At 35.6% G+C, this 24828-nt stretch overlaps 1 protein-coding gene across 4 annotated transcripts in view; it reads right to left on the bottom strand.

The window, feature by feature from the left end:
- Nucleotides 1-4603: 4603 nt before the first annotated feature.
- The window catches only part of BRD1 (bromodomain containing 1), a 63401-nt gene continuing 43176 nt past the window's right edge, over nt 4604-24828 (bottom strand). For 3 of the 4 annotated variants that reach the window (XM_018068001.1, XM_018068002.1, XM_018068003.1), the window contains 5 exons: nt 14254-14389; nt 13444-13571; nt 11687-11796; nt 9205-9359; nt 4604-6499 (listed from right to left, as the gene is read on the bottom strand). In XM_018068001.1, the coding sequence (XP_017923490.1) occupies nt 6316-6499; nt 9205-9359; nt 11687-11796; nt 13444-13571; nt 14254-14389 (713 nt within the window). In that variant the 3' untranslated portion in view covers nt 4604-6315. Of the gene's footprint in view, nt 6500-9204; nt 9360-11686; nt 11797-13443; nt 13572-14253; nt 14390-18543; nt 18809-24828 lie in introns of those variants that run through there. The other variant, XR_001920081.1, reaches the window with a different exon arrangement.

Genomic DNA, 24828 nt, shown 5'->3' with positions numbered 1-24828 from the left:
TCTACATTGATGAAAGCCCCTTTCAGAGTAACATTTTCCATTTTAAAGTTAGGGCTAATGTAATCAACAGTGCAACCAAGCCCCACAGTTTTCTCAGCTGGGAAAACATGTTGACAAATACTGGGTTAGACATTTTCAGAGAAAATAAACATCTGTGGAGAAAAGCAGACAATTATGCAGCAAATTAGATTAGCTTGGTTCAAAATATTTGATGAAGTTGATCTGAAAAACTGGCCTTCATGCTTCATCAGAATCTTACCAGCATCTTTTGTATATTCTCCCCATAATCATCATCTGGCCAAGTGCAGAGAAGTAACTTAAGTTTTCCTCTAAAATACATCAATTAAGGACTACTCAGTTGTACCATCATGAACATGGAGGCTATAGAAAAGACATAAAATTTAGATTGCTAGTTAAGTTTATGTACAACCTGACTGTAGTTTTACTTTCTTTCTGTTTATCTTGTAATTTTTCTTTTTCACAGATGACTTTTTCCACTGAAAGAAAACAAAAGACACTTTTAATACAGATCTTTACTGTGCCCGTCTCTGAGCTATTACTTTTCTACCTAAAATCCTGCCACTATTGCTTCTCTCACCATGTCCTTGCACTGGCTTCATCTTAAACAAGACTGGTGGACAATCTTCTACCCCTTTTTAAATGACAACACAACTTTAGCACTTTAGTTCTTTAGAAAGCCCAAAGTCCTGCACGAGTTCATGGTAAAAACTGGCCATGTTTTTCCTATAGCTCCCTATAGATTATTGACAAAAGTTACTAATGTTCCTGCAGTTCTCCATCCACTTGAGCACAAGCATCAAGCTCCTAAGGCCCTAAAACAAAATTACATAGGCAGATATTATCAACTTAGTTTTATCAAGGACTAGGAGTCTGAAAAAATGAACTGTCACAATCTCAAAACCACTCTGTGACAAACGAAGACAAAAAATCAATCAGAACAACTCCAATCTTTCATCATCTTTTCATCATCTATTACCAACTTTGTTTTCCCATTAAAATTACAGGCATAGATTTCCTTTGTCCTCCTTGTATTTTCCATGTATTTAGATAAGTTTTTTCATTTTTTTTTAATTTTTTTTTTTTTTAAGGACATGAAGATTCCCATCCTCCTAGAGCTGAGTATGGAGGAGCGAAGGACATGTACCTGACCACAGATGAGGAAGACGTGTGAGCTCTCCTAACTTAGACCAAAACCAATCTGTTACTTGAGACTGTTGCCAGGGAAGCTGAAGAGAGAACACAGTTAGATCTTCCTAGGATTCACAAAGAGAAGCCCTTCACAGAGGAAAATGGCTCCAGATAGCTTAGGCAAGACCAAAAATGGGCAAAAATACAGTTCAATAAGGGAGATGAGAAAAGTAGCTACCAATATTTAAAACATTGCATAAAGAGGAGCAACGAAAGACTGGACAAGGAAACTACTCACATTACCCCAGACCTCTTTGTATACCCAGACATTAGCCCAGTAAGCTGACATCTCCCTGGTTTGCTGACAGTGCTGACTTGCTACAGTGAAGACACCAAAACAGATGATCAGAAAATGAGCTGAGCTTGGAGGAACGGTTGAAACAATGAACAGAGGCAGCAGAGTACCAGTGTGATGGGATATTTGATATTATGGGGATTCATTAAAAAAATTTAAAGAATATTTAAAATTATTTTTTTAAAACATCCTTATTCTGTCCACTCTCTCCATGTAATATAAGCAGAAAATGGGGTGACAGCAATCACTGCAGTGTTAATTTTTAACACTATGGAAACAATTGAAAAAGATCTTGAATAACTTCAAGTACAGTTGCTGAGATCTTGTATTTTCCTTCCTGACTGGGAGAGATTTGATAGCAGTTTCTGTGCACAGACAATAAAAGCAAGATGAATAAGTAGTAGATAAAAATCAATTAACAGCCCCTTCCCATCCCAAATATCAACTCCCAAAAGTTCAAAAAGAGTTTATCAATTTCATGCTATTCCAAAATATTTTTCAAACTTTCATTAGCTTGAATTTACTTTTCCTACCTCATAAGTTTTAGAGGAAATAAAACTTTCCAGAACTGATAAAATAGGTAAGTTGTAACAACTGAATATTATACAAAAATGGAAACAAGCTAACTAAAAGGTGCTAAGCAGGATGCAGACAGTAAATGATTTCTCTGTTTACATTTCCCTTCTATATTTGTGTTACAAATATACAGAGGGTGAGGAAGTGCTTTTCTTACATAGAAAACCACCTTTACCCACACGATCACAAATCTGAGATAGGTTTATTTAATTCCCTTGCACATATCCTCAAGACAACCCTCCCTTCCTCAGGCTGCTGAGCAATGGTCTCATGTTGAACCTTCACCTCCAAACTTGAGTATTTTCATTAATTGCTGTCTTTGACTTGCAGTGTGCTACCAGGAGCAAGCAGCTTTAAGTTGTTTTCTAACACTACAGAATGCACCCATAGCAGTGCACTCGTGCAAAGAAAATCAATAAAGTGTAAAAAGGTAGTCTGTCACTTTCAATTAGACACGAGAGCCAGAAAATCCAGAGCTGTCCTCTGTACTTGCTCTGTAGTTAAAAATAAGCATTTCCAAACCAGCCCACTTGTAGCAAGAACCAAGAAAGCTACTTTTGATGGACTACAAATACTAGAAGCAAAAAAGACTGTTTACAAGCAGTAAGTTTTAATAGCAGCATTTTGAAAAGGAAAAACTGAATATTTATTTTCTGAGTGTTGATGGTCTGTGTGCATTGCTCCCTCTAGTGTAAAAGATAGAAAACCACAACAAACATTCCCCCAAAAATCACTGAGCTTGGTAACAACCTTTTTTTAAAAAACATGATTCTCTATCCACATTTTCCGCCTAAATATTTATAACATTCTTCCTCACATTTTGATACAAGAAAAAACATTTACACATAGTTTCAACTGCTGATGCTCACAGTTCTATCAACAGGAAATGATCGTACCAGAACAGAGTAGTGAATGTGCAAACTTACACCCTCTATCTACTACTGTAATGTTCCCCAAGAAATTGGTAAGATAGAACGTGGTATTCTTTTTTTTCTCTCCACTAGAATACTGTTTTCCACTCTATGTTAGTTATTAATAATGTCATAGAAGAACCTGGTCTAAAATGTAGTGAAGCACATTCTGATATGTGCATATTCGTCTCACTACTGTATCTGATTAGGCCCTAGAATTTGGAAATAAAGCAGCTCTGGAGCTCAGACTTCTTCTCCTAAGTAGATATGAAATGCCTTAAAACCAAACAAGTCACACTGAAGACAGACAAGTGTGAGAAATTATTTTAGTCTACTTTAAATCATTTTAACCCAATCTCAAGAGCCACTGGATGATACTTGGCATCACAAGAGAGTATGGGAACAGCCACAGCCACTACTACAACCTTCTCTCAGACAGTACCTGGGAAGAACTCCTGGGACAGCTTCCATCAGATACAAAAGAGAAACAAACTCGCCTTTAATGCCAGTTTCATCAAAAGAAGATGTTTGTTAGGATGCTAGTAAAGTTTTCTAGCTGAAAATTCTCCCAAGTCCGTACAGACATCTGTAAGATGAAGGTAGCATATTTTCCTTCTCCAAGAACTGATGGGTCTGTCTCTGAAGAGATGTAAAATGAAACTTGGAAGTCTGGGCAAGCAAAATTCAAACTAAATCTTTCACTGAAGGTGTGATTAAAAAAAATTGTTCCAAAATAATTAATGCTCTGTTTATACAGAAGAGGAGCTCTTTTTTCCCCCTCCAATGTTACTAGTATCAGAAGCAACTGAGAATGTAGGAAGCCTTCTAACTAATCATTTTGCAACTGTATGTATACTTCTTTTGTACTGGGGCTTCATATTTTACAGATTTCAACACTTATCATACAAGTACCAAACAATCATCTTTCAACTTCTATTGTAATGTAATTTCAGCTTTCCAAGGTCTAAGACAGAAAAAAAACATTTCTGTGTGCCAAAATGAGACTGTGAATCATTACCCAGTTTTACACACACTAAATTTGAGTATATTCTGCAGAACCAGCTTGAAATAAAATCTGGTGCAGGGCATTTTGTTTGAAGACCCTTAACAGGCAGTCCTAACAGATGACAAACGAATCTACTGCCTCAGTGTGGCCCAAATTAAGCTCCAATCCCTTTAAAAAGCACGGTTGTACAACAGATCGTTGAAGCCATGACACAGAAGTTCCATTTAAGGCAAACAACCAAATTTTCATTTTATTTTTCTACCTGACATTGCTGTTGTTGCTACCAGAGCAGTGCAGTTCAATGATGGTCTTTCCATGATACCTGTCATCACTGTTCTCCCTAAAGCTGTGTTTCCTGTCAAGACTGAGAAAACTATTTGCTTGATCATTTATGAAATTTATCCAACTCATCTCTAATTATCAGAGTCCATCATAGGCAACTGGTCTCAGTTAACTACAATACCTACCATGCAAAGGGCTCAGTACGGACGATACTGCCACAATAGAACAATCGGCTTCTTGACCTAGTGTGTCTGTAACAGCTCAGGCATGGAGTAAGAAAAGGGGCACTACCGCAAAATCTCAGGGGCTAAATTCAGGACAAAATTTACAGTTGAGAAAGAAATTTTATTTCAAGCTTCTACGGGGGTATTACAAACAATAGAGAATAAAAACATTAAAAACTATTTAAAAAGTAATTGTCCCTTTAAAATAAAGATTCAAGCAGGTTTAACAATGAAGTATGCTATTCAATGAAGTTTTAAAAAAAAGATTTAAAAAGTATTGGTTTTGCTGTATTTGCTAATCCTTTATAAAAAAGCTGGGCATAAATACTTCGTGCATTCATATGCATTATTTGGTGTTTCATATTATATAACTTGGTACAGTATTTACGATATCACTGCAAAAGAGTTCAAACACAGTGCATTTATAAATAATGGAGCCATTATAAATCACATTGCAAACATACCTTGCCATTTTCATTGTTACAAATTCAGTATCTCAGTGAAGGTAGGAATAAAGTAGCTACAACAATCAATATCTTGACTTTATTTTTTTTTCTTTTTAATATAAAAATGCAGTTCTGGAAACCCACCCTCCATCTTCCCCCTGCCCAAACATAATGCTTTACTTCTTAAAAATAAAAATAAAGTACTAATTCTATATACATCACATGTACCATACAAAAATGTATCCAAAGTTTCTATTGCTACCAAAGTGTTCTAAATTAAAAGTTACATAAATCCCCTCATTGGAAACAAAAGATTACAAGTTACCAAAAAACCAAATTACACACAAACCATCAAGTTATTTTTTACAATTTCCAATACATTTTTCTCCCAAAGCAAGTTGTCTTCTCATGTGCCTGTATAAAAATGCATATCAATATATTTGTCAATTTTATTTTTCATTATAAAGCAAATTAATACATTTTCTACAATAAATAAACACAGGGAGGCACACATATCAACAAAATTAAATCAACAGGAGATAAATGGGATATGGTTTTGAAAGAAATAATGTGCTTGCAGGCTTTAAGCCAGGTTTGTTTAAAACAAAAACAATCTTAAGTTATTTTGGGCAACAATGGAGTGTTTTTGGTGATTTGCAAGTGATGTACATAGTATAATTTTTATTGATGTCTTTCTCACAAAGTACCCTCCAAAATAATGTAACTTCCTTTCTTAAAATACATATTTGTAATTGTAAATTTACATCAATCTTAAATATGTGGTACTTTGTGCAAAGAGCTACAATTTACACAAACATTCAGAAGTCTTTTTCAGAAGCTACAGACCAAGGAAGAAATGATACAAGCAGCACCATACTGTATATGATTTAGGCAAACATATATTTGATGCCATTTTGATATTAGGCTTTAAGATCCACTAAACACCTTAAGCTGGAAGATGGTGCTTAGGTAACTTAACCTCAGAAAGAAGAAAAAAAAAAGTAAAAAGCATGGAAACAGAAACCAACTCCCTCCCCAGCAAAATTATAAAAGGAATTAAAAGAGCTACTTCTAAAATCAGAATAAGTTAAGTGTTGAATATACATTTATGTACAATTATGAACACTATGAACAAGACATTTTAACAGGTTTAGTGGAAAATCCTCCAATCTACAACACAATAAAATAATTCATCAATATGGCAATGGTGATTTAGAAGAATTGCTCAACTATTTCAAGTTTGCAGAACTCAGCCACTGAATCAACAATTAAGGGGTTGTATCTTCAATACATTCTTTTAGACAAAGAGGTTCATTAGTAGAGTTCAAGTCTGTGTGGTATTTTTCATGCCTTGCTAGAATCTCTGCTAGTCAATATCACTGAAGTCACTGACTGGTTCTCCATGGACCCGACTCAGGTGATTCATAGCACGATCAAAAGCAATTCTTACTGCTTTTCGTATGCTTGAATTACGTCCCTCCATCATTTTTAACTTGTCTATGGTCTCATCTATCCCAAGGGGAACCATTTTGGATTTGGGAAGCCACTGCCTGTAAGAAAGGGTAAAATAAATGTTACATATAGAATAAAATCAAGAAATTTGTCCAGAAATGTCAGAGCTACTATTCCATGTTGCTCACACAGAAGATCAGCTTTACTATATTAAACAAAATGATAAAATACCTTTTAAGATAGTACTTACTTGCCTTAAATATTTAAAGAACATGAAATATTAAGAAAGTCTCTTCCACAAAACAGAGAATACATTCCAATTCAATGGTTTGTATTTAATGATTAAGTATCAACCGGAAAAGATTAGCCTGAAATACTGATGCAGATTAAGAATAGGCAGCAGCAACTAACAATGGACATAGCTCAAGATTCACCTGATACAGTATTGTTTCCCCTCATTCTTTCATCTCCATTATTACAAGGAATTTTCAGCTGATGAATTTTTGCCTTACAATTAAGACATCTCAATTTGGTCTTTATGGGAAGACGAACTGGCAGAAATTTCTGCTTACCATGCTTTTACCCTGCAATATGAAATCCCACTGACTCCATATTCAGGGTACTTTTCTCCTTTAAGCTCCATAAATAACTTCAAATTTTTGGCATAGAGGAATGATAATGGAAAAAGCTCTGCACCCCATTCTTCTAGTTAAGAAAAAAGCACTCTAAATATTTACTTAAAAGGTATAAATTAAATTTACTTCACGTCATAACTGCTTATCGTAATCCTATTAAGTTACAGACATTAAGGAAAATAAAAATTAGGTAAATTAATGAATATTTATTAAAGTATGCTACTGTAGTCCTACAAATGGCAAAAGCCCTCCTTCTGCTTAAACTCATCAGTTTGGGAGACCACGTGGAGCCGAACCAATTGAAAATCAGTCAAGTCTGATATAAAACACTTTATTCTAAAATTTTCTTTTAAATGAGTAAAATTGGCTATTGAAATATTTTTTTTTTCTTAAAACACTCTAAACTACAGCCCTATTGTACTGAGCACAGACACTGAAACAAAATGTGAAGAGTCAGTACAAGGACACAGAACAGTCTGATAACAGCATTAAAAGCAGCAGTCTAACCATTATCAGTTTTAATTCAGATCAGAGGAAGTTTTAAGAAGGTATTTTTAAGAGAAAGCTTGCCAAATCCTCAAGATACAAGCAGTGAAGAAGAAGAAACAAATACAACTATTTGAAAATCCACAAGTTATAGACATTTGTATCACAGACTGAAGGTGACATACACCCTGCAAATGAATGAAAATCACAGGCAGGAATTCAAGACTAGAAGGGACACAAGAGAATTAGAGTTATGAGTGCCAAAATAATCAGCCTAAAAGAACCATTACCAAAAATGTTGGTGAGGTGAGGGTGGAGGGGACGAGAAGAAAGGGACTGGAAAAAGTACTGAGCCTTTTCCTGTCCATCTATGCCGAGTATATTAGAGATAACTTTGTGCAATATCTGCAAGATTTAGGACTACCTGCATATGGTGATAAATCAGAAGGGTTTAAGTCACAGAGGACTCCCCAGATCAGGAAGTGATGACAGCAATTATTAAGGAAGTGGCTAGGAAGAACATGCATACAATTGTGATACCATGAAGAGAAAAAAACAAGAAACAAGAACACTGAGTATATTTAAATGCAGATGTTCTCTATAAAAAAAAGGCAGAAGAATGCAGGATCTCATGGAATTCTGTGCAACTGAACAATAATGATCATGAAGAAGTACCAATTAGTTAAGAAAATAGCTGAAGAACAGAGAGATTATGGCAAAGGATCTAAGGGGACAGAAGTGTAAACATCAGTTAAAAATTTTAGGCAAGAAGTTATTTAGGTGTACTGGCACAGAGAGATTCAGGAGAATGGCAGCATCACTAGACATTACATATAATCAGCTAAAGAGGAAACTGGTATCTGAAAGTAAGGAAATTCAAGAGAAAATCTGAGACACAAAAAGATTTACAGCTAGCTTGACCTGTATGGAAACCTCAAGAGGAGAGGGATTATGAAGAACACAGAAAAGAAATATACAGTTTGATGAAAAGTAGATGAGAAGCTTCCATGTCTAGTAAAAAAAACAAAAACCACCAATCCTAATAAATTAAAATACACCAAAAAACCTAGTTGCCTTCCCTCAACTCCCCCTCCAAGAAAAACAGCCCACCAAACCCAAAGACTACCCGGAAGGGGAAGAGAATGTTTTATTGTGTGAATTATCCCCCTTCAGGCTCTACACAGCATATTGCTGATACTGAAATAAATGGAAAAATTTAGAAAGGGCTAAGAACTTCAAATGAAAGTGTTAATAAAGGACTTAACTAAACGGAGGTTAAAAATTCAAAGAAAACACACTTGAGCAGATGGGGGGGAAAGTCTTGTAATTTGGAAAGCAATGATGTAGCAAGATATAGATAAATGTTAGACTATTACCTTTAAAAAAACTGTTTAGCCAAAGAAGCAATTTTGTCAATAAACAAAATTAGCTTGTAAATAAAAAACAAAAGACTGTTTACTGACTTATATTATTTTCTTCCAAACTGACCAAAAAAAGATATCTTTCAGTGATGATATGCCTTGGTCCAAAAATAGACTCAAATATGAAACTTTAACATTAGTTTATACTTCCACAGGAATGATTTCCATGGAAAGACAATTTTTCAGTTTTCTTCTAGACTAAAGGTACAGGTTCTTAAAACTTTAAGTCACTGCATCAAACAATGTATTTCAATAACATACCAACTTCTTTTGTTGTCAAAAAATAGTACTAAGAATAGTTTTTCATCTGATTTGGTCTGCATTTGTTCTCCAATTTTCAGTACATCCAGAGGTGGCACTGGTATAGTAACACCGTTGTGATGGCCAGCAACACGAGGCATCTTAGGGTCAATAATCTATAAGAGAGAAAAAAGGACAGTTCATAATATTTAAAACTACATAATTTATTTTAAGAAGATATTACAAATAAAGTTAATGAGAAAAGAATCATAAACTAAACAACCATTGTACGTAAACTGACTTTGTGTTACACAACTTTTTGACATAAGCTGAATAGGCATAGTAGAGGCATAGTGGTAGATTTAACTGAAAACACTGAAAAAAGCATTTTTTAACCCGTATCAGTTCTTCTTGAAGTCCCATTTGAATTTCACTTAATACAACTTTGAGAGTGACAAGTAGGTTTCAGAATGAGGAAGCTGAATCAAGATTTCTAAAAGGCATAACTGGCCTCAAATTTTGGTGTCTGAATTTCATACACCTTAAAGGAACAACCTATCTTACGGTTTAAGTATTTCTGCAAAATGCAAGCTCCATACTCAAATTCTGGAGCAAAAAATTAAAAAAAAAAACAAAACAAAACAAAAAACTAACAAAAAATGAGATACCACATTCAATTTCCAATTTAATGACTTAAGTCTTCAGCAAAACATGCAGTTGTAGCCAAATTCTTTGTTGAGAAAGGTTGAGGGAGGGGGGAATATGCTGCTACCATTAAACTAATCATGCTGATGAAAAAACTCCTCTGTAGGTAGATCATAGCAATATGAAGTGCTCAGGTTCCACCAAAAAAGCGTTATGTTACTCCATGCCTATTCCACTCATCTCCTACTCAACAAACTCCACACAGGCACAAATCACAATCCACAGTAAACTGATCATAGGAACTACATGAATAGAAAGTTAACACTGTGGGGAGCTCATAGAACCATAACTTTCTTCTCTTGACTGAGGTTTAATTCTTCAATGAACTCATCCCACTCTCAGAAACACCAGTACTGACATAAAGGAGTAGGCAGAAAAGGAGCCCTTTCGTCTTGATCAGCTCAAATCTAGTGCTAACACCACTCAAGAGACAATCAAATAATCAAATTTTTAGCATCTGACCCAAGAGTGTTTGAGTCACCCACTGAGGGCATTTTAACTCAAAGTGCTCTGAATGTCACCTCCAGAGGTTTTAACCTTACTCTGGCATGATTACATTACAGCACATACACATAAGAACAGTCATGACTCTCCAGTCTACTATATAAATCAAGTCAAAGTGTATGAACTGTTTCTATAACCCCAAATGCCTGAAGCCAAGCACTTAATCTTAACAACATTTTCTCTGAAAGCTTTGATGTAAGTAGAGCTGTGCCTATTTCTCCTGTAATAACTTGAGCACAACAGCTTCAAGTTTCTGGTACATCATTCACAACCGGCTTCAATCAGTCAAATTTACTCCAACTCTACCAAGTGTTTTGTTTCTTTACTGAACTGCAGGATCAAGAGTATTTTTATACTCATTTTGCAGCAGAAAATATCTTATAATTCCAGCACTAACAAGATGTCTGTCAAATGATTATTCAATTGATCCTTTAAATAATAATGTACAATGCAGAAAAAAAAGACTACTGAGAGAGGTGTGCTGGTTTAAACTCAGACAGAGGTAATTTTCTTCACAGGAGGTAGCATGGGGCTATCTTTTGGATTTGTGCTGAACACAGGGTTGATAATACAGAGATGGTTTTGTTATTGCTGAGCAGGGCTTACACAGAGCTGAGACCTCTTCTGCTTCTCACACCACTCCACCTGTGAGGAGGTCGAGAGTGCACAAGGACAGCCAGGACAGTTCAGATGAACTGACCCAAAGGATATTCCATACCATATGGCATCATGCTCAGTATGTAAAGATGGAGGATGAAGGAGGAAGGTGGGGACATTCTAGAGTGATGGTGATTGTCTTCCCAAGTAACCCTTCCATGTGATGGAGCCTTGCTTTCCTGGGGATAGTTGAACACCTGCCTGCACATGGGAAGTGGTGAACGAATTCCTTGTTTTGCTTTGCTTTTGTGTGTGGCTTTTGCTTTACCTGTTAAAGTGTCTTTATCTCAACCCATGAGCTTTCTCACTTTCACTCTTCCAACTCTGTTCCCCCTCCCACCAAGGGAGCGAACGAGTGGGGGGCACTCACTGTTCAGTGTGAGGCTGAGCTGCCAGCTGGGGTTAAACCACGACACATAAGTATTGCACATCTCCAAGGATGGGCAGGGTAGCAGAGATTATTGACTTAAAATCTGATACTGCAGTAACTTTACAAACTCAATGTGTGGTAAAGCAGGTAGAATAAGCCACGTTCATTCAACCTGAGTGTGAAATTACCAATTACCTTAAGTTCATGCACTGTGTTTTCAGACCAGAAACAGTATCAACAGCACACTTACAAAAGCTGTGTACTTACCAGAGCTGGGTAAGAGGGATATCCGCTGCATTTGGCCCATACTACTTTTAGAGGTTCAAGAACAGATGTTGCAGCATCAGTTGAAATCCACATACTGCTATGCCCAACTTCTAAGAACAAATAAATATACAATTAAAATGTTCCAGGATGAAACTTTGGACAAATCTTCTGCAGTTCTTGGTTTCCTCAAACAGCTCATGATCATTGGAATCCAAATACCAATATCACCTTTCACACACATATCATTTAAAAAGCAGGTAGTGTTCATAACAGCTCTTTACATGATACTAGTACTTTAATCCCAGCCCACAGATAAAGAACGATGGTTTAGACACTTCTAGAAACAGCATATCTTAAAACATCTTAGTTCTTAGAAAGCATTTGCCAAATTCTAATAATCTTTTCCCTTTGAAAAAGCTCATAAGAAAACATAAAATTACAGTACTCCGAATAACCAGTTTCTTTTAAAACTATGATGACAACGCTGTCAGAGAGGTGATGCAAGTTGTGCGGTTTGTTTCGAAAGTGATGGATATCCATAGAGAAATCAGCACCTGATAACTTGCAAGGTTTGTCTGGTACACCTATCTGTTTTTATGCCTAAATTCTAACCTGCATTTTAATTTCTATTTATTTTTAACAAGCCCTCTTGGTCTCTCTACCCTACCCTTTCCTACAGTAAAGTTCAAAAACATCAACAGGGTTCCAGGAAGCAGCTGCACTAGTGGTTTATTTCTTCTCATGAAGCAGCATAATAGACAATTGAGTTTATGTTACTGCACACTTCTACCAGAATCCTCCATTTTCTTCTCTGTTGCTCACCACCGGATTGAAGCCTTTCAGCTTTAAGCCTTTCAGTTGACCAAAACCACAACTGGATACAGTCAAGAGACTGGGCAGAAGCCAGTGAGTTGTACCCCCAAGATGGAATTGGGGGTGGGTGGTCATCAAAGGGTAGAAGGTTATCAAAGCTCATATGCTGTAAGATGAGGTGGCACTTCTGGTATGGGGAAATGTTGTACCAAAATACAGTTCAGAGGTTGCAGTTGCACTTCCTCTTAGCAGTAAGGCAATACTTGACAGAAGTAGCTCTTTACTTGCCAAAATATAATTTACTCCTCAATTCTTCTCAATCTGCTCTTATTTAAAATGGGTATTGCTTATTTATAATGAAAGATGGCATGCAGATACACGTTCTATTTCAACATTACAAAAAAGAACTGGGGGAAAAGAGTGGTTTAAGACTTGGTAAGAGCAAGAAAAAAAGTGTTTAAAGCCATCACATAAAAAAATTTGTTCAACCATTCTCTGCAATAAGTTGCTATTTCTCTGCTCTGGTAGAAACAGTTTGTAAAGTATTCACATGCCAGTTAGAAAAGGCCATGAGGGTACAGATTAATGCATCCTTCACTCACAGACTATTTTGAAAAATATATATGTAGAACTGTATCTGGTACATAAAAACAGTACAAGGTCTCTTCTTCAGGGCATCTAACAAGAGAGAATCCTACACTATTCTCAGCTGCAAAGAAAATGGTATTTTAATGTTGAGTAGGTCATACACAATCTGACAGGGTGAATGCAGCCACACTCAGAGACTTCTCAGGTGTATACACAGTTTCTGAAGTGATATCACTGCCACTTTCAGAATGCCTAATGTACTTAAGTAGTGAAAATAAGACTGCTAGAATCTGTCAAATAAATGGACAAAATCATAGTTATACAACACTATTAAGAATACAATTACTTATAGTTACCAGCTGCAATTCTTGCTGCTTTGGCATAGTTTCCATTTTCAATGCATGATATCAATTCACTTCGGTCTTCCAGTGTGTGTCTCCGTATCAAGGCAGGTTTACCTTTACCACACTTCGGTAGGCTGAAACTACAAAAGTATTAATATTAAGCCCATTACTTGATAATTAACATTGTTCACTATGAATTGAAACTTTGAAAAAGAATTTAAATTTCATCAGTACAGAATAAAATTAGAGCAGCAAGTTCTAAAAAAATGCTATGTAACAAATACAAACAACAATGTAAAAGCCAAACCCCTGATTATTTTCATGCATAGAATTGCCTGGCTATCATCAAAAGACAAACAGTATGCAACTGCACCTCAACTGCTGTACAGGTTGAGAGACATGCACAAATGACAGAAGCTGCTCTATCTTCCAGTGTTACACTGCATACTGGACAAATGAAAACATGTTCCCCATGCTCCAACAGTTCTACTACATAGGAAACATAACTATTCTCTCTTTAATTTTTCACTACAAATTCAAGTCTTTTCAATTGTGAAAGGTCTATACACACAAAATGGTAAATTTGTTCTCTGCACGCTGGAATTTTAAGAAATCATGGAATCTGAACAATAACCTGAATTCAACAAAAGAATACCAGCAATGCTGAAAGGTGGCTCAAACCTGACACAACTGAGAAAATTTTCCAAAAGATTTTTTCAAAAATTTATGCAATCCACTCTACGCACTCCAATATGGGTCACAAGCAATATAGAAAACTGACATATTCAGTCTCAAATTTGTATTTCAGATTTATAGTTTTACCTTGAGTTACACAAGAGACTGTTACTAGATGAAATACTAGATTCTGATGCACAGCGGCGACGAGGTTCAACTTTTCTTCCTGGAGTATCATCTAATGCTCTCTCTTTACTTTCATCTCCAAAGCCATTTGACAGACCTACAACATAACACAAAAAATAAACTGCATCAAACTGGAAACCCCACCATTCTCATTAACAATTTTTTGTAGTCACACAATGTATCATTATTGTTCTGTACTTCAAGTATTCTGGTGTGATGAAAAAGAACATGAATATTAACAAAATATTCAATTTCAAGGCACAGTATTATAAATAGGGGGTTCCTGTTGTCCAGATTTTAAGGACAGAATGAACATTTAGCTAATGTAAAAAAAACCCAAAAAACAAAGTAAAGATTATGACATGGGAAATGCCAAATGGAGTATCAAATCAATCTTTATATTTAATGTTTTCAACCCTTTAGATAGTCAGGTTGCCGAAGTTGAGTAGAAAAAATTCCAAGAAAATAAATTGTTACAAACCAGGCAGCTTTGCCAGGGTACGACAAAACTCATTTGAATAAGATGCTATAATCACTACGCCAAGAAATACTGAAAATCCTTTTCAAATACTGGAAGTAAAGACTGGTATGGATTTCCTCATCATGCTGTCTTGTTTTTCCTGGAAGTCTTTCCAATTTAGTAAATTCAGACTGACATGACAATTTCTGTTTTCTGTGACCAATAACCAATAATATACATGTCACTGTTCTTAACTAGCCTTCCCCTGGTACAAGTTTATATACATCCAAGGATATTATATTTTAATTCCATAATTGCAATGAAAATATTCAAAAGGCTTTTATATTACAAGCTACTGATTTGATGGGCTGCTGCCAATCCTGCTATGGGTTTGCTCATTCACAAACAGTATAGTCCTTATTAAGCCATTTTTGTACTTGATTAAAGAGCCAAATGAAGAATTTTTTAAGATAGCATTCTGAAGACTTTCCAGGATGTGTGAGGGTGTCTGTGTGGGTGTAAACATTGGAACTAAAAAGGAAAGAATCCAACAGAGACTCTAGAGTATCATCAGAAATGCACTGGTTAAAGGCAATGGTACTAGCCTGCAGTCAGCTACTGTAAACTGTAGGCTACTAAGAAAAACTTTAACAAATTTAATTCTGAGCACACCTCCCACAATGCAAGAAAGAGCTACCGGTGCCAGCCATCCTACTACTGCCAAAGTCTTGAACATCATCATGATCTTTGCACATTCAGAAGTAGTCAAATAAGGTTATGTACCTTCATGTGCCCCTTCACAGTGCATTCTATATAAAACAATTATGGCAGAATTGCCTCTATTAAGTTTAGTTCTTCCAGTCTGTTTGCTACAAAGACCTTTGCAAAGAAGGGTGACAACTAAGAAACTTGAGGTTAGCAAGTTACTTTGTACAATCCAGTCATTTATCGAGGCATTTCCATACAGTGACTTAAGGGATTTTCCCCTCCACCCCAGGAGACCTTCCATTTGGATTATCAACACAATTTTACATTTTTAAGAGAAAAAGGAGAATTTACTCATGTTCTGAGAGATTTTCAGGTAAGCATTCTCTTTTATTGTCACTTAGTTGACACTGTAAACATTCATTTAAGTGTTTGTTTTGTAACTCCCATATTTGCCTTTGATTTCTTACAGAAAAAAAATGATAAAAGTAGTATTGTCCTGAGTGTCAAGCACCAAACTACATAACTAATTTTGTTTTCACTCTCAGCAACTTGGTAAAAATAGTTGGAGATTAAGGAGGAGTTCAGTCCTAGACTATGTGGAGACTTGTCAAAAGAGTATGCTTTATGAGAAAGCTTAAATTTCCCTATACACTATCACAGTACACTTCACATGGCATCTGAAATGAAAAGCTGAATAAAGATTCTGCAAAGGAGATCTCTTAAGTCTCTGCAAATAACTATTTTTTATTCTTCAATATCCTGTCAGATTTATTTTTCAAGTAAGGTGTATAAACTGTTTTGTTTTCATCCTGCCACAAGCAGGAGACACATTACTCAAGTTATCATTCAGGCATCTAGCTAATATGAATCAGCTGTCAGCAGAAACAAGTCAGATCCCAGACTGAATTTTAAATTTAAAGACAGATCAAGTAATGACTGCTACCAGAACCAGGGCACAGCTCAGGTTCCCAACGAACTGTGAAAGTGGAAGGTGTTTCAGTTATTAAACTGTTCTTATCTCAACCCGCATGTTTTACTTTTTTCTGATTCTCTTCCACATCCCATTGAGGGAGGTAGGAGAGGGGAAGTGAGTGAGTGTGTGGGTGGTACTTTGTTGCCAGCTGGGGTTAAACTATGACACGTGGGGAAAAAAAAAACCAAATTTTTCTGACAAATAAGGAATATTAAAGTGCACAAGAATTCAGAACTTCGCAGACATATTTCTCTCTTGCTTGTGGAAGTATGAAAAGCAAAGTACATACAGGTTATCAGAAGGAGTAATCTTCCTGAGTATCAAGCCCCAAATGATAGGAACTTAACAACCTGTAAGACTCAAGTTTATACAATTCACGTTTCAGATATAGGGAATAGTCATTATTTTAAGAAAGGAAGACCTAAGTGCTTACTTGAAACAAACACATACATATCTAGTCACAGATGCAGCAGTTCCCAAGTGACCTTGTAATCCAGGCAATAAAATCTAAGTGCTTCATGGTAGTAGCACTGATGTGCAAAAAAAAAAATAATCAGATATTCTACATTTATATTCTACAGCTTGGAATTTAGTTTCTTTTAGATCACTACAAAACTCTTTTCTCTCATGAATCACAAAACACAAAATGTCCTGTAGCTGCTAGAAAAAGTGAGATTAAAGAAGATTTCCATTTGCTTTAAGGAGTTTGCATTTTATTGAATCAGTAGATATTACTAAGAAGGTCAAATAAAGAAAATCAGTGGGAGAAGTAACTCATCTTGCTTGCAACTTTCCAAAAGCTCATGACTTTGTTAGATCAAATGAGCTTTCTCTATAGTCGTGGAGTGAAACCATGTCAGGTACTGAATTCTTACACATATTCCCTCACCAGCATCCCTGATTGACAACAACTCCCTCCCATAAGAAGTCCTAAAGATCAAACTAAAAACCTTACATTAGTGGATAATTACTTTTCCTTTTCCTCTCTGTTCTTAAGTTTCTCCAAAACAGCAGTCCACTCTCAGAGGCAGAATTCAACTTTTTTCAATTTAAATAAACCCGGGAATTCACAAATAACAAAGCCCAATATCAATCTTAAATGCAGGGTTACTGCCATTTCCAATCTTGAGCTCAACTTCAATTTACATGGAAAATTTACTTCCTTGTCAGTCATGGCATATAAAACATTTCAAAAATAAAGAAATGCTAACTATGAAGAAAAAAAAGTAAGGCAAAGATGATCAGCTTGATAATTTTCCATAGGTCTCTAACTGTGCTGAAAACTGTACTTATCAGGCAAAGTTTTAACTTTTTCTCAACAGTAGCAGTTTGTTCTTAAACTGCAATTAAAACTTTCACTGACTACCTACATCAAGCAAATTAGAATCTTGTTGCCTACACCAAATCAGTGGAAGCAGGAAAAGGTAATTCTCAAAAGACAGCAGAAGTTTGGAAAAAAAGAGAGAACAAAATTCAGGGTAGTCCAAAGAACAGCACAGCATTCTCCATGAATGTACAGAAGGCTGCCACAGAATACAGAATTGTCCATTTCAGACTATAATCACACCTTATGGTTCTGCTGAAGTAAAAATAAAGAAGCCAAACTTGTACAAAACTATTCTAAAGTAATTAAAACTCTACTATGCTTGATGAAAACCAAGCATATCCAAATGTAAGATGAAGTGCTGTCCTAAAACTAGAGCTGAACAGCTGAGATTCAACCACGGAAAACATTGGGAGCATTCAAAAAAATGGCTGTACACAGTGAGGCAGCACTTATATAACACTATTTAGGTTCATTTTACCAAGTAAGGACTAATCAAGCCCTGACTTGTGCACTTACCCAGAACCAGTGATGTTAGTCTTCATTAAATATATATACATTAAAGGAAAACGTATTTTATTAAAATAAACTTTTTTTTTGTATGTTTCACTTCTCCAAGGAAGACAAGACTGTTTTTTTGGGGGAAGGGAAGAGGATGGAGACGTAGCATTCTTAACTAATCTGTTGTCCCAGAACATGTTCTGGGAATAAGAACGCTGGGACTGGTAAAACTCTGCGACCAATCTGTGTCACATATACTACAACACGTACAACTTTGTAACTTACGGAAATGGGGCAATATATTGAATGAAGAGCATAGTTTCATATATGCCAAAGACTTCCTCCAAGAGTGTTCATTTCTACTTTTTTTTTTTGTTTTAAGGATGGGTGGTGTCTCCAACATGATCCAAAATAATTACTTCAAATGTAATTGTCTTTCTGCGTTCCAAAATGATCATTTAATTGAATTCCATTCCATGTTGAGGATAATAGAAAATAATTAGGATCCAAAGAGATAAATACCCAGCATGATATTAGTTAATATGAGAACCTGGAAGACAGTGAAAAAGCCATTAAGTCTCTCTGAAAGGAAACAGAGCTTTCAAACAAATAAGCCATCCTTACAGCACCGTCCAGAGACAGTGAGAATGACACAAGTGTCCCATGTATTCTAACACTAATACTCAGCTAAGGTTTCAAAAGAGACAACCTAAATAAAAAGTTTCACTTCGATTCAGGCCTCTTTCTTGAAAAAGAAAATACTGCAAGTCATTGAAAGCACAGAATACAACCTCCACATGCATGATATGCATCAAGAACACGGTTTAGAAATGTATCTAAAAATACCTCCAGTAAAAGTAAGAAAGGGGATGCCACGGACTTAAGGGAATTTATATATGCACAGACAAGATAAAGGAATACTTTAAGGTAATAAATAATCAGAAGTTACTGTATTCTTAAAAATGCAAACCTTGAAAATGGGCATAATGCAGCAATAGGAAGGCATCCATAAAGTTTTAAAAAGTGAACCTTAGAGGAACCCTATAAATGTCTACTTCAAACAGTAAATCTGGAGTGCTGTAAGAATATTAGACACAATTCTTTTCAGAATACACAGATGAATGTCTGAGCACGTCAAAGTTTACAGTATTTAAAACAGTCTTCAGTATACAGGCAAAATAGGAGCCAGTTACTCACACAGACTATGAAGTTTGGTGTGAAGAGTCTCCTTGGAAATAAAGCTTTTCAAACTTGTTTAAAATTTGGTCTTGGCTAAAGATAGCAAAGACAGCTCAATGTGAGCCCATGATGTGCAACTGCACACTAAACGGCAGCAGCTTTCAAGATCCTAACCAGAAAACTTTCACCTTTGAAGGTTTAAGTAATGCATAATGAACACAGCTGGTGGCTCAGTGAATGCACAGTTTGATGGGTTCCAAAAGAATGCTTAAGAATTCATCCTGTAACTACTAATTTTCTTCAAATCTGGGAATAAGAAGTGTCTCTGGCTAATCAGATGAGACTGCTACAACAGCGGAATCTGATTTGCACAACAGAAAGGAAAACTAATAAACATTTAAAAACTACAGCTTCCATAAGATAAGGACTGTTATGTTTCTCTGCACTACAATAGGATCACTGTAGTGTAGGATGATTGTTCAAGACATTTTAAAATATGCAAGTGGGAGGCAACAGTAGTGGAGGAGTTTGAAAACATTCCAGAAAACTCTGAAAGGAAAAAAGAGCATACAAGCAGAAATGTTTCTCAAAAAAAGTTTTACAACTTCTTCCAAGACAGCATCAGCTGATCCAATGGTACAGATGATAACAGCAGCAGTATAGCAGAAAACGCCGTTAAACTTCCCCCCCCAAAACCTGAAGAATTTAAAACTAACTTTACAAACTGAATTCTTTAGTCACCTTTGGTTTATATAATTTATGACACATAAAACACACACAGATGATTGCAAAAAATACAAGCTTCAAGTGCCTGAATCGCCCATAGATCAATGGAATGTCATTCAAGAACCTAGAAATTACTACAGAAAGTCAGTAATACTTAGGACCAAGGACTACTTAAGAACATTTAAGATCAGAATCTTTTTTCCAAACATTTTTTGCTGATTTATGCATAAACACAAAACGGTAAAGATCCTTTAGAAAAAAACAAACTTTCTTACATATTTTCTATTTGAAGATTTCTACTTCCTCTCTACAAAGTCCTGATATAAAAGAAAGAAAACTTAAGAGGTTTCTTGAAGACTTAAATCAATAAAGGTTATTTGAATTCTCAACTTGCAGAATGAAAAAACATCATAATTATTTATCAATATATTGCATGAAAAACCTAGTGCCTAGCAGTCTTTCAGCCCAGCCCAGCAGGACCTACAATGGGAAGTTGTTCCATTTCCTAAATGGAGCTATTCCTAAATGGAATTAACTTTCACAAATTACTATCTACACAGATTTTACACAGAGCTTTTACCAAAACATTTTTTTTCTTCTCTGAAAGTAAGGGTTTCTCTGTAATTGTGAGAATACAACTTTTAGGTATTGTATCCAACGAAAAGGAAACAGATGGACAGAGAACTTCAGAGCTCTCATATGTAAGTAGGTCCAGCCATCCTACTCTATTAAAACCAAACCCAATAATTTACCATTTATTTGCCTTTTACAGCTATTCAGAAAAACTGGTTCTTAATTTGGGCCTTATTCTAGGACAGGGGACAGAAAATGAAACTGAAGTTGCTACCTGAAAGAAAGATCAAGGCAGAAATGTTTACCAGAGATCTGCCACTCCTGAGATGACATACAGGACACACAGTAAACTGCAAGTCTTTGAATGACTTCATTAAGTTACACAGCTGCATTCCTGGTCCTAATTTTCCAGGCCTTTTGTACCTTGAGAGGTATTTCATGAAGGGAGACTAAAACTTCACATGATTCAATATAAAACATACAGTTTACAGCCTCCTTCCATGATAGCTTGCAGTGTACTTGAGGAAGTGCATGATCTGAATCCTTTCAGAGACTGCAAACATCATACTAAAAAAATTACGCCAGCCTAGCAAAAATTATCAGTGCTTGCAATCCTAAGATTCTTGTCTTCCTGGCTTCCATGAAAGGAGCTGCAAAGACCAAATGAGATGTTTCACTGCTCATTCAGTCAACCTGACAGTGCTTGAAGCACCATCAAGTGAAGATAATCAAGAGCTATTAAATACCACCCCAGCTTTGCTATTTTTAGGAAACGCTGAACAAAAGAGTTAAAATAAGGCTGACTTGCATGTTCACATCTTTGTTTCCAATCAGATGAATCTATCATTGCTTTTTTCCCTCAGACCAAAAGTACTTTTATCTTCTACAAAGAATTTCTTCACAGAACTCAGGAGTACTTAGCCATGCTTATCAGTTGTAGGTTAGTTCTCAGTGTTAGTTCTCAGCATCTGCTTTTGTTGCCATTTTTTTCCAAGGACATGCTGTTGTGAAGTAATTTCTGAGTGACAACAGTATTATTACAGCTTTGGAGGGAAGGGAAAAAGGAAAAGTCAAAGAAGAAAACAGAAAAAAAAAAAAGGAAGGAAGAGAGAGAGGAAAATGAAAGTGAGGGAGCATTACCACGATAGACTTATAGCCTGTCAAAGTGATGGCATGGCCAATGAAAACTTGAACCAACTTTGCTTCAAGTATTATTATTCTTGAGTAATACATGTTTCTCTGTATGGGATATCTTCTTAATGTGTACACCTCATCTATACACACCAAAGAAACTAAGTCTGGGTACTAGACTGGAAAACACAAAGAGAGCTATCAATTAAAAATGTCCCAAAATATTGGACTGCATGTATGACACAGTGAAAGAACACATCCTACCATAATTACTCTTTATGGAAGACATCCATCTGTGCATGCAACTACATAATCTATTCTCATTGAGTGGAAAAATGGGGAAAGGAAAAAAACCCCACAAACTACAAATCCATGCACAAACCTTCTCCAAGAGGCACTAATTTGCAGTCAATTATACTGTGGAACTGTCTCACTCTCTCCGCTCATTTAAGTGACTGATACTTCTGACTGACAGGCTCAGTGCATGAAGTTTTGTTGGAGTCACTGGATTACTTTTTACTATCATCCATCTCTTAACTCAGACCTGTAGGTGAATATTGTCGGGGTTGGGCTAGACAACCATTAAAGGCCCCTTCCAAGCCAAACTATTCTATGATCCCATGATGTTCCAAACAGGTCAGTTGATTGGATCAACTCTGGTACCTTATGTGCTTGTTACAGGGGACTTCATGATATGTAAGCCTGTCAATTTGAAGGTAGGTCATCTATACTCAGTCTCAACACCATGGCAAGGATCTTAAATAAATTAAGAACACATATATAAAAAGCATAGGGTGGATCTCAAAATTCACTGTTTTTTTTTTAATATCTTCAATAAATTCCACAGTTCTGTTTACCATCTGCACCACACAGAAAAATAGTCTTAAATGTCACTGATGAAGCACATAGGGGACTATGACATTTAATTTTTTAGAAAGCCAAACCTGGCCCAAGAAATTAGTTAAATATTAAAAGAAAAATTAAAAACCAGAATAGAGTAAAAGGCTCCACAGCAGCAAGAAAACAGAAGTGCATCCTGAAACATTTCTTTATTATTAGAGAAGACTCGGTTATTTCATCTTAGAAAACACAGCAATTGTAAGTTGGGTACTAATAATTAATATCTTACAAAATAACCCAAAAGACAGTACTTTCAAAGAAATTAACATGTTGAAGACCCAAGAAAAAATTCAAAAATACTAGTGTATAATATACGTTATGTATGCACATACTTCACAAGCCTAGAAAAAAGCACAAACTCTCCATTTATCCAGGTGTTCATCAACCCCACCATTCTTAACTATGTTGCTCAAAATTGCCTCCATCTTAATAATATATATCAAGAAACAATACAGGGACTTTTAAAGGTAAGGAAGCTAATACTATGATTCTTTAGATGAAATAAACCAAACTTCTTAAATGTCATTGCAAGTGCTGATTGGTATAAAATAGTTTCCTTCCCCCTCTTTCTGCCTTATGAACTTATTTTATTCTACCTGTACTACAAAAAACTCCTATATTTCAAAACATTCCCAGAAACTAAATCAGCAAAAATTTTAGTAGAGCTGCCAGAACTCCTGCCTAAATTTTGAGTGGGCCAAAAACAAAATTAAGAAATTCAGCAGGGTTCTTTTTTTTTTCCAATTTCTCTCCTTCATTTGATTTATTTTCTTAGCAAATGGTCATAGGTTTCTCAGTGGCCTATCAACTCATTAAAAACCCCACCAAACAAACTTATCCTGACAACTCAGCAGTCAGGCTGCCACAGTCCCCATGTCTCTACACTCACAAATTTAACAAGTCAAGGGGTATTTCCTTTTAGGCCTTCACAGTCTCCAATATTCTGTTTGCTTGTATATAGACCTGAAAATGTTTTATGTTTTTCAATTTCCAGAAGGTAGGCAGCTGAAGTTCTTGGACATTGCTAAGTGCTCAAATAACTAAATTTCAAATAAAAAATGAAACAATCTCTATGCATCTAAAGAAAACAACTAGTTTTAATTCAAAGTATCAAGACTGTGGATCTGTCAATAGATTTAGTCAAATTACTGTATTTTACTCATAGATATATATACACACACACTGTCATTCCTGTCTATGTTAACCAGAAGAGCAATTATGCCAATTTGGGTTTCTTTTCACTGACGAACCTCTAGTTGAGTTTGTCATCTATTCAGAGGACATAAATTTCTTAGATATGCATGTTTACTTTTATTTCCTCCATTTAGAGACTGGTAATTTAATGCTGCACAAATGAAGCCTGACTTTCAGTCAAATTAGCCTGTGTTCCAGAGAGCAAAAGCTTTATTAAATAACAAGTATTGAAGAATTCAAAAAATAACCTGTGTTCCATTTCACCCCAGACAACCTCTATCCTTATCATCGCAAATGAAATTAGGTAATAGTGGTCATCACTAAAACATTGAATTCTACCAAATGCGAATGGAATTCATATACAGGTTACTTGCAGACCATTCTTATGTGCCACCATTTTGTGGCAGTTGAGCAGAAACAAAGTCAGTCCAACATTTACTAATAGATTTAATAAGATATAATTATGTTTGTTGTACATTAATAACTGAAAGGAATGTATTAAGAAATGATAAAAATGTATTAAAACCTGTGCTTTTTCCTGTGTAAAGTATTCTAAATCAGTGATCCATATTATAAATATTTGTTTACATCTATTTCAGTATGTTGAGAAAACCCATGTAGCTGGAAGCAAGAATACTAAGTAAATTATATGTTTCACTGAAATTTTCTTTTACTGCTATTTGGCCAAGAAATAACAAAAACTCCATGTATTGCACTATAATAACCACTATTTGAAATCCTAATTCTATGATAAGTTAAAATTATTGCTTTAGCATAGTATATTTTAAATACTTGGTTTTCAATTAAAATAGACAATACCAACACAGTAATTGTGCATTACTAAAGCTACTATGAAAGCTTAAAGGT

The sequence above is a fragment of the Manacus vitellinus genome, unplaced genomic scaffold (genome assembly GCF_001715985.3).
Source record: "Manacus vitellinus isolate BGI_N305 unplaced genomic scaffold, ASM171598v3 scaffold_13_pilon, whole genome shotgun sequence".
In the NCBI taxonomy this organism is placed as follows: Eukaryota; Metazoa; Chordata; class Aves; order Passeriformes; family Pipridae; genus Manacus; species Manacus vitellinus.
The sequence above is the reverse complement of the archived record's forward strand: the minus strand, read 5'-3'. Positions and strand labels throughout refer to the sequence as shown.